The sequence below is a fragment of the Eleginops maclovinus genome, chromosome 24, assembly GCF_036324505.1.
Source record: "Eleginops maclovinus isolate JMC-PN-2008 ecotype Puerto Natales chromosome 24, JC_Emac_rtc_rv5, whole genome shotgun sequence".
NCBI classification, from domain to species: domain Eukaryota; kingdom Metazoa; phylum Chordata; class Actinopteri; order Perciformes; family Eleginopidae; genus Eleginops; species Eleginops maclovinus.
The window spans coordinates 10326426-10342004 of NC_086372.1; the positions used below are offsets into that span (position 1 = coordinate 10326426).

Consider the following 15579-nt stretch of genomic DNA (forward strand, 5'->3'; position numbering starts at 1 on the left):
GTGTGTTTTCACTGTTCCTTTCATTCATTAGTATACATTCAAGCAGCACTAACGTTTACTATCCAGTGTTCTTCAAAAGAATAATACCCTCCTTGCACAGTGATTACAGACATTAAATCCAAATAAGATCTATTTAAATTACAGGTTTTAATGCGATAACAGGAAAGAACCAAGGGAGTGAATACTTTTTGCAAGGCACTGTACATAACGTGTATTCAGGTAATGTCCTGTTCCAGAAACACAGGCCTGGTGGTCCTCTCAACACAATGAATACACCTCCATTTCAAGTCGGATTTAGATGTAGCAGTGGAGAACTTCCGTCCATTCCTTTACCCTCCCACAGGTTGCTCGATGCCTTTGTGTGTGTCAGGTGAGGCTCCAGATGACGGTGAGCATGGACATGATGCCATTAAGGACGGCGACGCCAAACCCCATGTTGAAACCATGGCCAGATACATCTCTAGAAAACACAGATTCCTGCTTTGAGGTTGTATCCCTTAACTCCTGTCTGCTAGTGAGGTCATTTTGAAGCACAATGATTGGATGATGTTTAATATTCAGAAACCAGTCTGATATATTGCTCTATTACCTATAGTGGGCCAGTGCCAGCGGTGCTGCCAACATCATGCCAGGCTGGTACGAGTCAAGGTAGGTGAGGGCCCACGAGAAGGCACAGCAGATACATCCCACTGATACTGATAGCACCAGGATACTCCAAAAACCTACACACACACACACACACACACACACACTGAACAATTATTAATTGCTGTACATAATTATATATTGGTACTTGTAATAGTGTATTACTTAGTGAGCATTCAGTGATTAAAGCTGCTGACATGAGGCTGAAGGGTTCTCATGGATTCAGATCAGTAAATCTGGGACAGATCTCACCCAGCATCCTTTCTTCAGTCCCGTCCTCCCGTCCCACTCTCTCTGCACGCAGCTCTGAAACGAACACAATTCTGAGTTTGAAGTCATTATTCTGAGAGAAACATTGGAATACTTAAGTTTAAGAACTTTGTGTTAAAGTAGCAGTTTGCACATCATGTGCGCGAGACTCAATTCTGTCCACAGGCGCACGCGCTTACCTTTGAGTACGGGGTAGATGAGCGCGCACACACAGCCCACAGCGGCCGCAGCTGCAGCGGAGCCCAGGACTGACAGCACGAGCATCGGCCACGGGTTAAAGCCGCTCCGTCCCGCTCTTCCACGTTCACCCCCCCCCTGACAGGACACTGTCCTCGGGTCTCACAGAAGGACAGTCTCTCTGCTCCATTTCCGGAAATGTCTCTGAGAAGCTCCCCGTGCCTCTCTGAATCTGGGTACACTTTAACGTAACTTGCCTTTACGTAATATTGGACCGCTAGTGTATTAAGTGACTCCTTTACAACTCAGGCGATAGGTGTCAAAGAGTTATAAAAGGTATACTACAAAGAGACCGTCCCGGAGGAGCGTCTGGAATCCTCCTCTTCTGCCTGTAGTCGCACTTCCGCACACAGAGTTGTCCCTCGGGATGTTCCGTCCGTGCAGTTTTATTTCCCCCATTGCACATTTACGGCCTACAGTTGATAATATTTCTGTACTTTGACTTATTTACTTTTATTTAAGTAAAGGGTCTGAATACGTCTTCCACCACTAATGATATTGCATGATTCTGAAATGGGCCTTAAGACACAAGAGTGACTTTACTTTAAGAATATTTTAATGTTGATGCTTTGTGAATGCAGGGCGTTTACTTGTGCAGGTTCATTTTGCCTAACAACTGGACAGCGCGTTCGGTAATTCACTAAAAGATCACGAGAGGCGGTAGGAGAGGAGAAGAACGTCATATCAGTGCTTTTATTTTGAAAGGAACGGTACAGCATAAGCAGAAATGTGTACGTTTATTTTGAAAATAACAAACCGGAAAAGGTGTTGACGCATTATTGTTGTCTGTCAACAGCCCTGATCACATCTACCGAGACGCCACAAAGCCCACCGGGTGACCGTACGGAAACTTCACATTACGGTACGTTTAACACACATCCACTGTGCTGCTTTGGTTCTGTGACAGAAAAGGCGGGAGCACAATGGTGGCGTGAACATTTCGTGGTCGTGTAGTCGGTCAGTATCACGGGGCTACATGTAGTGGTAACGTCGGTTTGTGACGTTACTCTGCTAAGAGCAGTCCTTCTCTTCACCCATCAATGCCAACCCCGCGGTCATACTACATGTATGTGCATCCGTGTATCATACTGCGACTAGCTTGGCAGCATTTCGCTTTTCTAAAGCACCAAGATGACTGACCTGTTATTCTCAAACGGACTTTCCGGGTAAAGTAAAGGAGTTACCTGGCTGCTCACCTGTTGCTCAGACCTGATCAATAGCTAACGTGATATCGTGCTTCCTCTGGTGCAGACTCCACTGAGCTTTAAAGACACATCTACAGTTCAAATGCTCACTGCGTTATGGTCCTTTGCGTGTCTTTCAAAACACCCTTTATCAGCATTTCCTAATGAAATGTAAAACTCAAATGTCTGGATGCAAATATATTGAAAAGGTGGACCTCCTTGGTGTGAAATTACCCGGATGTTCTTCATCCATAGAGCACCCACGCAACCCCGCCTTTTCCTGTACCTGTCGGACTCAGGCCTGACTATTGATTACAGAACTCTGGAGCCAAATAACTAAGTAAAACAACGAGGTTTTTAATTGGGTCTTGGATATGCAGAATATTCGCAAGTGCGTTAATGCACATGAAATAGGTTATCATTTATCTCGTTCAAGCTGTATTTGAGATGCATATCACTTGAATGTGGATATCGCAGTAAGGATAGATTGTTGGTATAGTGCAGCCCTAATTCAAGTCCTAGTAAGACCGTGCGCTTTGGAGTGCAGGTTTGTTGGATGAACATGGCTTGTTGGACCCGGTCTGTGTAATTTTGGATGGATTCAGTGTTACTTTAGGGGCGCACCAAGGTCATTGCAAAATCTCTAATAGCACCAAGGGATGATGTGAGCTAACAAGAAAGGGCAGACCTCTGAATTTCCAAATCGACCAATCAGCATCAAGTATTCAACCAAGCCGTGTGATAATCAGAATGAATTTGTATTTAATTGAACCGATTATTTTATATTCTTTCTTAACCACTTTACCTTTAGTGGGATTATTATTTAGTTTTCTCTTTTTAGCACTGTGTTTTGGCATTTCAAGAACTGAATGCAGTTCCATAAGCAGAACCAGATCAGTCATTTATACTGAAATGATACCCAACCCCTTATGTGTTTGACATGGGGTTATTGTTCTTATTTGGTTTAGGCAGCAACATTAAGCAATAGAGCTTAGTCATGTGATGTGTGTCCTTGCATAATTGGTCTTTTTGCTCAAAGCGATAGTGGCTCCCTCCTGCTGTGGGAGCAAGATAGGGTTGCGTCCAGGAGGAACCGGTAATTGTTCAAATCCAAAATCCTAATCCCGATGTCCTCCCTGACAGCTTCATAGTGACTCAAAACAGACCAAGTGTGTGTGGTTGTGTCTTTTCAATATCTGTGTGTCTGTGATTGGTCGGCAGCAGTAGGCTGACTGTCTGTTGGTTAGTAGCGATATTTATTTAAAGCAACATGCTGTCAGCAAGTATAACATCACACAGCAGAGAGAGAGAAAGGCTGTGTGGGGGTGTGCATGTAGCAGTATATGGGTAAATAAGTGGGGGTTGGGAGATTAAAGAGGAAGTGTGAGTATAGAAAACGGGGAGAGAGTTAATATGTGAGAAGAGGAAGAGAATCATTTGAAGCAGTTACATTATGCTAATGTCCCGGTCTCACTGAGCGTTGCCGTTTGTATCGGGCGGCTGGAGGCAGTATTTCAGTCATCTCAGCAGCCTGCTCTGCAGAGGACTCCAACACAGAGCCGTCACATGCGTCACTCAGATGTTTAATGTGGCTTTGTGGTAGGAATAACATGAAATGACAAGCAGCATTCTAGTGGCAGCTAGGGCTGGGCGCTCGCAGTATTACGGTATATCACGGTATGTATTTATTCTTGAATGACTGGAAATGCATTTACGTGTATACGTTTTGGCCCCCAAAAAAACCGGCCCTTATGAAGGAATGAGAATGCATGAACCATTTTATTGTGCAGACCTTGCGTACAACATGAGCACTGTAAACAAATCCCCTTCCCTGAGTGCACATTTAAAGGAAGTGCTTCCATACCCTGCTGACCTTCGGTGTCTCTGTCTCCTGCAGGACTTTGGCGTCTCCTCTGTGGAAGTTGCAGCTGTGTGTGGTGTGTGAGTGTGTGTGTGTGTAGGGCTTTTCTGCAGTGTGATGTCTTCAGAGCTGCTGGTAGATCTGGGGGAAGACCCGACGACGGCACAGTTGGGACAGCTGAAGCTGACCACGATAGAGGATCAGCAGTGGCCCGCAGACGAGTCCACTCTCACCAAGTCAGGTGAGCTGGATGTATATTGTGTAGAGACACAAGCCTGTGTGTTTTATGATAATTAATAAAGGGTTTTTCTATCACTATTAGTCAACAAATGCTCATATTTTTTCATGGCTGTGATACAGTTTTCAGAACTATGAAAATAACTGCTTGTGGTTAGTGTCCTAGTGAGGATGGCAGAAGCCCGGTGAATCATTTGGACTATGAGGTCAGGACTCAGATGTGGTGTGTATGTGTGTGTTTCAGAGACGGATATCTCCCAGCGCTTCGATGCCGACTCCCCCCACCTGCCCTGGGACCATCCCTTCTATGACATCGCCAGGCATCAGATCATTGAAGTTGCAGGTCGGTCCTTCGGGCTCGGTTGTGATGCATAGCCATGTGACCGCTGTGTAGTTCCTTTGAAATCTTAACGTTTGACTTCCAACATGCTAACGTGGTGTTAATTGTGCAGATTATCCTGGTGCAGGTAACAATAATGTTGGCTCCATGTCTGCTTCTGTTTGTAGGTGATGATAACTTTGGCAGGAAGGTGATAGTGTTTAATGCATGCAGGATGCCTCCACATCACGAACTGGACCATCACAAGCTGCTGATGTAAGAACCAATATTCATCGAAATGACTGCCTTTGTGTGTGTGTGTGTGTGTGTGTAACTTTAGCCCCTTAACTCTGACATAAGCAAGATGCTTGCTCATGTGGCCCTAACCCTCTTCCATACATATACCATTCAGGTTCTTGGCTCTCAGTCCAAATACACATATCTATGTATATGACGGCGACATGTTTCATTATTTTCATTGCAGGTATCTGAAAGGAACACTGGATCAGTATGTTGAAAGTGATTACACTCTGATCTACTTCCACCACGGGCTGACCAGCGAAAACAAACCCTCTCTCAGCTGGCTGCGGGATGCCTACAGGGAGTTTGACAGAAAGTAAGCACAGTGATGTTAGAGAACTATTTATCCTCACATCTTTTTCTCTACTCTTGACTTCCTTGTTTATTGCATCCTCCATGTAGGAGTGTTCATCATTGATGCAGCATGATTAACATGCAGAAGCAAGCTAGATATCAAAGGTCAACATTATGGTGGTCCTAAAGTACAGTGTAAATGAACGTTAAAAACAGCGTACCGTTACTATCAATCAGATCCTTATCCTTGTCATCAGGACTTTGGTTCTGTGTTTTCAGGTATAAGAAGAACATCAAGGCTTTGTATATCGTCCACCCTACCATGTTCATCAAGACTCTGCTGATCCTCTTCAAACCATTTATCAGGTTCTTGTTTTATGTAAAGTTACAAATATTATCACTCAGCATATCCAGACCACGAGGTCTAACAGGGAACCATGACAGAGGCTCACTGCTGGATGTCTCTCTCTCTCTGCAGTTTTAAGTTTGGCCGGAAGATAAACTACGTGAGCTATCTGAGTGAGCTGGACGATGTGGTGAAGTGTGAGCAGCTGATCATACCTGCCCGGGTCAAAGAGTAAGGGCTGATCTTAATTCTGTCACTTAAAAATGATTCACAGGTTGAATCTGCCATTGACTTCCTATGGTTGTCCCTTTGTACACCGCTGCTCAAACAATTACTGTCTCTGCTTTCAACTCTCTGATACGTCACATGTTCCCCTTCAGGCACAGTTAGTGACCGCTCGGCCCACTTTTATGAGCCATGAATGATCTCTTCGTTTCTGTGCCAGGTACGACAACAAGTTGAGAGCGTCTCTGAAATCAGGCGTCCCGCCCCCCGTGTCTCCTCTTCATAGTCCCCCCCTCCCCAACCAGGTGTTTGGGGTGCCACTTGTGATGTAAGTGCCCACACCTCTGCTGGTGTGTTAGATTTATATCCACTGATACTAAGTACATATGTTTACTTTACTTCCCTTTATGCAACTTCATACTTCTAGTCCTTAAAATAGACCCTTTAAAAGCCGGAAATGCTTTTTGAAAATATAAAACAGGTTGTCTTTATGAGGAACTCATGGGAAGTATAGTTTTAGGTAGATACGAAACGACCCAACAGAATATAAGACTTAAATTGAGCTAAATGCTCAACGTATGATGCTTCTGTGTTAACGGCCATGTCTATATACTTTCTAACTGTAAATGTGTGTTTGTCAGACTCAAACAAAGGCATCCAGATGAGGATTCAGTTCCCGTGGTGATGAGAGACACCATAAGCTTCCTCTCAGAGAAAGGTGACTCCTCTTGTGTTGTAAAACACAGACGCACGAATGAGCATGTTGTTCTCAGTGGTGATGCTGTGTGTTCCTCTCTGTGTCAGGGTTGGAGATCGAAGGGATCTTCAGGCGTTCTGCTAACGTGACTTTGGTGAAGGAGACGCAGCTCCAGTACAACTCGGGTAGGATCATCGGCCTGGTTAACCATTCTATTCATTTCATCGTCAACAAGGAAGTGTCTTTTAACTTCCCGTGTGCAGGGGAAGTGGTCAAGTGTTGTGAAGACTTATTTGTGTGAACAGATCAATAATCGTATCTGAATGTAAAACAGTTAACTCCCCAAAAATGTTTTGCAAGTATTCCAACAAATTCCACAAAAAATCCATCATTTATTTCAAAGGAACATGTACTTGGAGTTATGATGGACTAAGCAGTGATGCGTGTGTGTGTTTTCTAGGGGCAACAGTGAACTTCAGAGAGATCGAAGACGTCCACCTGGCTGCTGTGATCCTGAAGACGTTCCTGAGGGAGCTGCCTGAGCCCCTCCTCACCTACCAGCTCTACAACGACATCGTCAACTTCAGCTGTACGTTGGAGTTGTACCACGTCAGAGTAGAGAGAGACTCTCATTCAGCTGGAATTAGATGGAAACTGAATATTCAGCCACAACATCAACTTTATGAACGTTTAATTATGAGGAAGCAGAATCAGTGTTACCCCCTTCCTTTTAGTGAGGACTATAGCTATTGGATTGTCAGTATGATATCTTTCATTGCAGCTCCTTTATAAAAGTACTCTGAGTCATAGCATATTCAGTATGCAGTAACCCTGTGAGTAACACAGATCGATAATACAGTTTGATTAACAGATCATTGTAGTAAGTGCCCAAAGATAGCAAAACTAAACAACAAACAAAAAACAAGTGGAGAAAAAACAACAACATCAAAAGGATAGAGAAAGAAAATAGAACGAGCTGTTGGAAATAAAACTAGACCTGGGATTATACAGAAGCACAATCCAACAAAGGCGATGGTGCTGTGCTGTGGCAGCCTGCAGCGGCCTGCAGCGGCCTGCTTCGGCCTGTGGCAGCCTGCTTCGGCCTGCTTTGGCCTGCTTTGGCCTGCGGCAGCCTGCATCAGCCTGTGGCAGCCTGCATCAGCCTGTGGCGGCCTGCGGCAGCCTGCTTCAGCCTATGGCAGCCTGCTTTGGCCTGCGGCAGCCTGCTTCAGCCTACGGCAGCCTGCTTTGGCCTGCGGCAGCCTGCTTCAGCCTACGGCAGCCTGCTTCGGCCTGTGGCAGCCTGTGGCAGCCTGCTTCGGCCTGTGGCGGCCTGCTTCGGCCCGCGGTGGCCTGCTTCGGCCTGTGGCAGCCTGCGGCGGCCTGCTTCGGCCTGTGGCGGCCTGCTTCGGCCTGCGGCAGCCTGCGGCGGCCTGCTTCGGCCTGTGGCAGCCTGCGGCGGCCTGCTTCGGCCTGTGGCAGACTGCTTCGGCCTGTGGCGGCCTGCTTCGGCCTGCGGCGGCCTGCTTCGGCCTGTGGCAGCCTGCGGCGGCCTGCTTCGGCCTGTGGCGGCCTGCTTCGGCCTGCGGCAGCCTGCGGCGGCCTGCTTCGGCCTGTGGCAGACTGCTTCGGCCTGCGGCAGCCTGCGGCGGCCTGCTTCGGCCTGTGGCAGACTGCTTCGGCCTGTGGCGGACTGCTTCGGCCTGCTGCGGCCTGCTTCGGCCTGTGTGATTCGTTGTTTGGTTCTACATTCTGTAACTCCTGAAGACTTACTGTCAGAACTGTGCTCCAGCTGTGCCCAGTGAAAGCCAGGCGGAGCAGCTGAAGGCCCTGGTGGAGTCGCTGCCGGAGGAGAACTACTCGTCACTGCGCTGCCTCGTCACATTCCTGGCTCAGGTACAGCTGATGGAACACGCCTGCTATACCTTACAGGGTCTTTATCTGGTCTGTAACGTGTGTGTGTGTGTGTGTGTGTGTGTGTGTGTGTGTGTGTGTGTTCAGGTGTCAGCCAACAGTGAGGTGAATAAGATGACCAACAGTAACCTGGCTGTGGTGTTTGGTCCTAACCTGCTCTGGGGGCGGGACAATGCTATGTCACTCAGTGCCATTGGGCCAATCAACAACTTCACCAGAACCCTGCTGGACCAGCAGCACCTGGTCTTCACCTGAACCCCGTCCCTCCACCCTGCAGGCTCTCTTCAAGTCAGTCCATTAAACACTAGACACTGAAAAGATCCTGAGGACAGGTTGAAATAAATTCTGCTCACACCATTCTGTATGTCCTGATAGCCCACTAGCCTTGTCTTTATGTCCATTTCCACGTGACTCCAGGCGCCAAGATGGATATAGTACAAATATTAGACTGCAGGCCAATTCCCCGTACAAAAAGAACCTACAGCACACTTCAACAGTGAATACGTTGATGGCTTACCCTCCACTCACACTGGCTCACTTTGACGGAGGTTTTAGATATATTGTTTCTAAGAAGGATTTCAGGGTGTCACCCAGATGAAGGTCACCAGAGAAACACCCACTGAGTAACCTCTCAGCAGATCTGCAGTGTTCAGAATCGTTGAAGGTGGCTCTTCATTTTGATCACAGATGATTTCTGACTTTAATCTCAGAACTCAAGAAAGCATTTGGTCCGATGAAAATAAACACACACATGTAGTATGTGTTGCAACATGTTCAGTTTATCTTCCTTGGCTTAAATGCAGGTAAAATATTGATTTTGTGGCTCCAGTGTGAATGCATGGTGAGTCTCACTCAACCACTGGCTGCAGTGCAGGCAGCTCTTCCAGCCCTCCATCACACCCAACCATCCTCCAAAAATCCTGAACCGTGTCCTTCCCTGTAAACCTCTGCCATAACAGCTGTAGGCAGGGCGAATCCGCAGCAGTCCTCTGTGTTGTGGTGCCAAACGTAAAGAGGACGGAGGTGTGTGAAAGTCTCAGGTTAACTCGCAGTGAACTCGGTTTTGAGATTTTAAAGTAACAACTCAAACGTCCGTCCCACCCCAAACATATTCTCCGTAGAACAGCATACTCCTTGGAACAATTTGAAGCCCTGTTAATAATGAAGTCAGTCTGAGCTGTATTATGGTCTCTTAGTCACGGGTAAATCACAACAAGCTGTGCACGTATGTAGATAACACACGTGCATGTCTTAATACAACCCCAAAGGCCTGATAGGGTTTTGCTGCTGCCACAGTATTTTGATAAATATTTCCAGTGACGAACGAAAGAGGAAACTTGACTTTGGCGTGGAAGGGCTACTTTTAGTTTCCCTGCCAACAGACACACATTTCGGTAAGTAGAGAGCATCCATGGGTTGTTTGAGCGTCACAGGAAGCTGTTCTTCCAGCAGTGTTGCAAACACTTCTTTAGGACTTGAATCACAACATTCAAGACTTGGAGACAACTTATTTGCTGTGCATCCTTTGCTTATTGGTTGTCTTTACTGCACAGGTGTGTGTCAATGTAGTTTACGGTAGTGATCTTAACATGTTTCATTCGCTGTGATCCCTACCAGAAAGTGTTCCTGCAGGGGTCTCTGTGGTGCCTCTTCATTCGCTTCCGAAGCCTTAAATCCAATGTTTTCTGCCATCTGTCTCCAGCTCATCTGAAGCATTGCATTCCACGTCAAATAAAAGCTGAGTTGAGCAGCTCAGTGTTCTTTTGAACTGTAGTTGTGTAGTGTTATGCGGTGTATGACCTAGATATTTGACCTCTGTTGTCTCCTTCTCTGTGGTCGTGACCTTGATGTTAAGTCTCCTGGCCAAACTGTGCATCGAATCAGTCGTGTTTGTTTGTTTATAGCCAAAATACTAGCCTTGGGTAAATATAAGTATTGTATTTTTTTATAAGGCTTAATAAGATGTGGCTGAAAAGCACGGAAATATGAGAGCTGAAGTTGACTGAAGCTGAACTCGATCTTTAATGTAGTCCGATGGTGTGTGTTAGGCTAACTCAGCTGGACACTGCTCAGCTGAGTAGAAACAATGTCAGGGTTTAAATATTGAGTGTAGTAGAATAAATCCTGTGTGTGTGTGTGTATTAATGTTCAGTGCAATGGTCTCTCCAATCTTGGTGATGTTCATTCTTTGATATGGGAAAGTTGTACAGCTCAAACTTTATTGTAAAGCAGCAGAAATGATATGAACGTTTTCCATCACCTCGGAGGTACAAGTGTTTAACACAAGTGTGTGTGTGTGGCCATGTGTGTGTGACCATGTGTGTGTGACCATGTGCATGCCCTTGCCTTATTTGTTCAAGTGATCATGTGGATTAGCCATTGAAGTGCCAGTGCACCCAAAACAGTTCCCCAGATTCAGTGACGTACCTCTCTAATCCAGGGGGTCCTAGAAGCCTTTATAGGGCTGAGTGAGCAGGCTGTGCTGATCAACCATGTTGTTGCTAGCGAGCTAACAGCTATAGTCACCTCAGGGCACGGCACATCTGACATTCAAATCCACACACTCTGCCGTTAGCATCAACAACGGGACAGAGGTGCTTTGGACCGAACACCCAGAGGGGACGATGGAGCTCCAAGGCCTGTTGAACCCAGCTCTGACCTCAGAGATATTTCATTTCTGGTATTACAGAATAATTGTACAATTTCAATCAGGATGAGTCATTGTTCTCCCTTGACTTATGTCTCGCAGCATGGCCCGACTGCTCCCAAACATGCTGTCATTTTCCTAACACCCATTATTGGTCTTTAATTTCTGCAGTCTCTAGTCAACCAAGTATTAGATTATAATCCAGGAAGATTTTTATCCTTTTACAACTTGGATCTTCAGTGTGATGTTGTTGCACGAGCTGTTCTCTGATCAGAATAGAAACCAGCTCTATTTTAATCATCCCCTAATATCCTTTCGTCATGGCAACAATCCTATTGGTTTCTGGGTGGATATACTGAGAGGTGCTCTTGTGTTCTTAACCACTTTCGTTCATTACTTACTTTTGATATGTTGTGGATATTTGTTCTGTGTTATTAAAATGGTAGAACTGTAATATCATGTGTGCAAACAATAAAGGAAAAGAGACTGATGTGATCTGGAGTGAGCATTTATTCAAACACTAAGGTGAATATCAAAGGTGTTGTATTGAAATCATAAACGGGGATTGATGAGCACAAAATAGGTGCAGTGGCTCAAAACGTATGAATGGTCTAAAATGCTAAAAGGAAGTAGAACATAAATCTAATGGAGATTTTAGATTGTATTACTTGATGGCCAGTTATTGTCTCCTAGAAAAGTCTAGAAGAATCAAAAACACTGAAGCACATTCCTGATATATACTCAAAAGGCAGATGCTGTTTGCAGCCGGGCTACCCTTTAGACACTGTTCTGTAAGTACAGGTATGTAGGGAAGGGTTTCTTTGACTGCATTCGCTTGTGCTGCTGCATCAAATTGTAATTCCCCTGTGGTGGATGCATAAAGGCACATCTGCCTGCGTTTCATCCACGGACAGGTCTCATCCTCTGTGGACCATGAACATCTGTAAACATGTCCTTCCCTTGAAAGGACAGAATTGTAGTTGATTTATAAAACTGCCACAAAAGCTTCCTATGAGCAGTGTCATATCACTCTGAGCCACTTCTTTTGAGACAGGCAGGGTATGTGGTAGATTTTGTCACACAGGCAGAATGAGTAAACCTTCCCTGTAGTATGGCGACCCCTGCTGACCCTTTGCTATCACCTATAGCCACACATTTGTACCCCAATGACTCAAAATGGCATCTTGAAGTAAATAGAAATAGGAAACAGAACTTTGGCTGTAAAGCTGATCAAACGCTGCACAGTGCACAGCTTCAACAGTCATTCAACTATACTTTATTCAGCGTTGGACCACACAGTCCGAGGCTTTACTTTAGAGGAAGCAGCACGTTGTCTGATGAATGTATGCACAGTATTATATTGTGCTATTCTATCATCCTCTTTAATAATGCAAGAGCATTGAAGTTTTATAGATACTACAAATACTGACGTGCAAAGTAACTGTGACCAAATGCAGTGGGTTAAAACCTAAACTATTTGCCTCTGAAAGGTAGTGGAGTGGAAGTATAGAGAAGCAACGACATTGTGAAATGATATAAAAAGTACCTGATAAAATACTTCATAATATTCTCAGTTACTCATTTGAATCCAAGATAATGAAAAGCATGCAAAGTGTCAGGGCCGGAGTGTGAGGGGCAAACAGCTCCAGACGTGCAACAGTACTCAATGTTTTACAGGTAGATAAACTGGGGAGTAGTGGCTAGCATAAGTGTTCAACTTTCACCCCGTATTATTAATGAGATTTGGTGCAATAACATCGATCGCCTAAAGTCTTTGGGTAATATCTGCCAGCTTGGCTTCCCTCTTTGCTCCAGGTGGTTCGGGTTGGTTGAGGAACGATGCCTTTAGAAGTGGAAAAGTATGCATGTTTTCTGATGAATGCACATATTTCCGGTTCATTTGAATAGAGGCAAATGTCATCCTTCACACACGGTGAGCATGAGCTGCAGCTTGAGAGCTTCCGGGGTCAAAGGTCCCAGGGAGGACTTCCTGATCACACACTGCAGGCACTCTTTGACCTTCAATGTTTAAAGTCAAATATGTCTTTTGTCTTCTTTAAGGACGAAAACAAAAGGAATCCTGAGGAGGGAGGTGATGGAAAGGGCAGGTCACACTCACCGACAGACGGAAATATCACTTCTGGCCCCCGGCTCGTCTTCCTCCTCACTGCTCAGAGGGACTTTGTGACGAATCAGGGGAACAAGATCAATTGAGTGTGGGCAAATGGCCTTCTTCAGTGCTGGCTGCAGGGAACAGTGGAGGAGCTCCGCACACTCCAAGGGGACATTTATGAAGTCCTCAAAGGCTGATGGACCAGGGTTCAAGAGAGCAGGAGGACCAGTTTCATTAAATGAACTAGTATTTTTACACAAGTCTTAAAGCTATGACTTAAAAACTGATCAATGGCCTTACATGTGTAATGATCTGAGAACGGAGTCATCAACATGATGTGCTTTGCTGCGCTGTGTGTTTGCATCATCTTTTGTGGTAAGTTGGAGACAAACAGGCTGCCTTTTTACAGTACGGGTAATGATCCTCCCCTTCTCTGTGCTGATTGACAGGTGTCCATTGAGACGCAGCTGAAAGAGCTTCCTGTCCGCACAAAGCCTGTGGCTGACCCGGGAAATGTCAGCACACCTTTCAAAACTGCCTTTCTATTCCACCAGAGGAGGTTTCGAAAGGTGTGAGCCATTATTCCACCCCATAAAGTGGAGATGTCCAGGGTTCACCAGGCGTCTTGTCCCCCCCCCCACCCCCCCCTCTCAAAGTCTGAGATAGAGCCCTGGGGGATTCATCTGACACCTTAGGATTCAAAAACACCCTCCTTATTTAATGACTTCCACTGCAATCACAAATAACACAGAATGAGGATAAATTAAATGACCTGCCCTCTCCCACATCAATATTTGAACTTGCTTGCAACAGGTCGATGTGATTCATTTCTCCGTTAATCATCATCTTATTTCCCATAATTATGAGCTGAGGGTTTGCCGAGCTGGTCCCTGTGCTCTTACTCACATTTCTAATTAAAACGCATCAAAACATCATTAAAGGCGGATACTTTCCAGTAGTAAGCTTGTAATTACTAACACTAACCCAAATTAGAGCCTGCATCCGACTACTTCCTTCTTAAATCAAGGACTAAAATAGAAATACTCAGGTGCAAAATTGGAACGAATGTCATCCAATTTGAGTTAATGGAGTTAATGGAGAATGGGCACAACTAGCATTTTTATCATTCAATTTATGCAATTTTAAGCCCCAAGAAGTTGAATAAGTGCTGAGATTCAGAGGGAGAGAACAGTCACAGTGAATACACATTCAATGTGCCATATAGAATGCAGGTTGCCAGTGCAGTTTTTCTGGGCTGCCTAACAATTAGACAGGTTTGGATCAGACACGCCTCTGAATTGAGGGAATACATGGAGGAAGTCTGACCACTTTTCAATTAGTGTGCATGCAGACACCTCGCTGGCATCAGCGTCCTAAATCCTCTAGAGGAAGAAAGAAAAAGGAGCATTAGTGGTCATATGCCGACCACATTTGTCCCATTACTCATTACAATTAATTGCTCCCCCGTACTCTCGGCATTTCCAGTGGAGGCGGACGCTCCTCGCTGCAGAGTGTAATATGAGCGCGGGACTTAAAGCTGTCATTCAAGTCTGTGTGACCTTTCAGGAGAAAAGCTGTTTTTCAGACAGTTAGCAGAAGGCATGGAGTGTGTGTGTGTGTGTGTGTGTGTGTGTGTGTGTGTGTGTGTGTGTGTGTGTGTGTGTGTGTGTGTGTGTGTGTGTGTGTGTGTGTGTGTGTGTGTGTGTGTGTGTGTGTGCTTCTATCCTTGTGAGAACCTACCTTAGTGAGGATATTTTCCACCAACAGGTAACACTTAATAGGAAACTAAATCCTCTTGAACTCCTCTGTGTCATTACACACACCGTAGATAATAACACACACATTTACAGTCGCTTTTTCACAATAGAAGCCAGCAGTGAGACAGGAAATATATTCAGAACATATAACATTTCTTAGTCTAACAAGAAGTGCTCAGAAAAGAACTCTGCCCAGTGTAATGATGAAGAGCTACAAAGCAGCTGCTAAAGAGTGCCATTACTCTATAGTAAAACACATCCTGTCTTTCTTAATGTCACCACCCTAAAGTCCAAAACAGGATGATACCAAATATAAAATCACATACATCTCAAATTCAAAAAGCTGGTGCAGATGGTTCATCTTTCATTAAAAGAAACCATCAAGTGACGTCTGAATGATTAGCCCCAAAACACTGGACCTATAAATACATCCAAGCAGTACTGAAAGGACGTCAGTGAACGCATCCTCTTCACTCACTCCCTGCCGTGAGCACGCCAGCGGTGGATGCTGCTTACACAAAAAGACACCAAGC

At 45.2% G+C, this 15579-nt stretch overlaps 2 protein-coding genes across 4 annotated transcripts; one reads left to right on the plus strand and one right to left on the minus strand.

The window, feature by feature from the left end:
- Positions 1-123: 123 nt before the first annotated feature.
- Positions 124-2000, minus strand: arl6ip6 (ADP-ribosylation factor-like 6 interacting protein 6). The gene is made up of 4 exons (XM_063877625.1): positions 1095-2000; positions 898-951; positions 590-722; positions 124-460 (listed from the first exon to the last, which is right to left on the minus strand). Exons 1-4 carry the CDS (start codon positions 1177-1179, stop codon positions 367-369), a joined length of 366 nt encoding a protein of 121 aa, XP_063733695.1. The 5' UTR covers positions 1180-2000; the 3' UTR covers positions 124-366.
- arhgap1 (Rho GTPase activating protein 1) lies at positions 1844-13816 on the plus strand. Of its 3 annotated transcripts, none has more exons than XM_063877623.1 (14): positions 1844-1862; positions 1949-2014; positions 4234-4438; positions 4679-4777; positions 4942-5029; positions 5238-5369; positions 5627-5713; positions 5826-5924; positions 6139-6246; positions 6560-6636; positions 6723-6800; positions 7076-7204; positions 8408-8511; positions 8617-11671. In XM_063877623.1, exons 3-14 carry the CDS (start codon positions 4315-4317, stop codon positions 8782-8784), a joined length of 1293 nt encoding a protein of 430 aa, XP_063733693.1. In that variant the 5' UTR covers positions 1844-1862; positions 1949-2014; positions 4234-4314; the 3' UTR covers positions 8785-11671. The 3 variants fall into 3 exon arrangements, 2 of the variants coding, with proteins under 2 accessions (XP_063733693.1, XP_063733694.1); XR_010165318.1 differs by lacking the exon at positions 1844-1862 and having other exon boundaries at positions 1896-2014; positions 8617-9877; positions 9912-11671; XM_063877624.1 differs by lacking the exon at positions 1844-1862 and adding an exon at positions 13238-13816 and having other exon boundaries at positions 1896-2014; positions 8617-8817.
- Positions 13817-15579: the final 1763 nt, after the last annotated feature.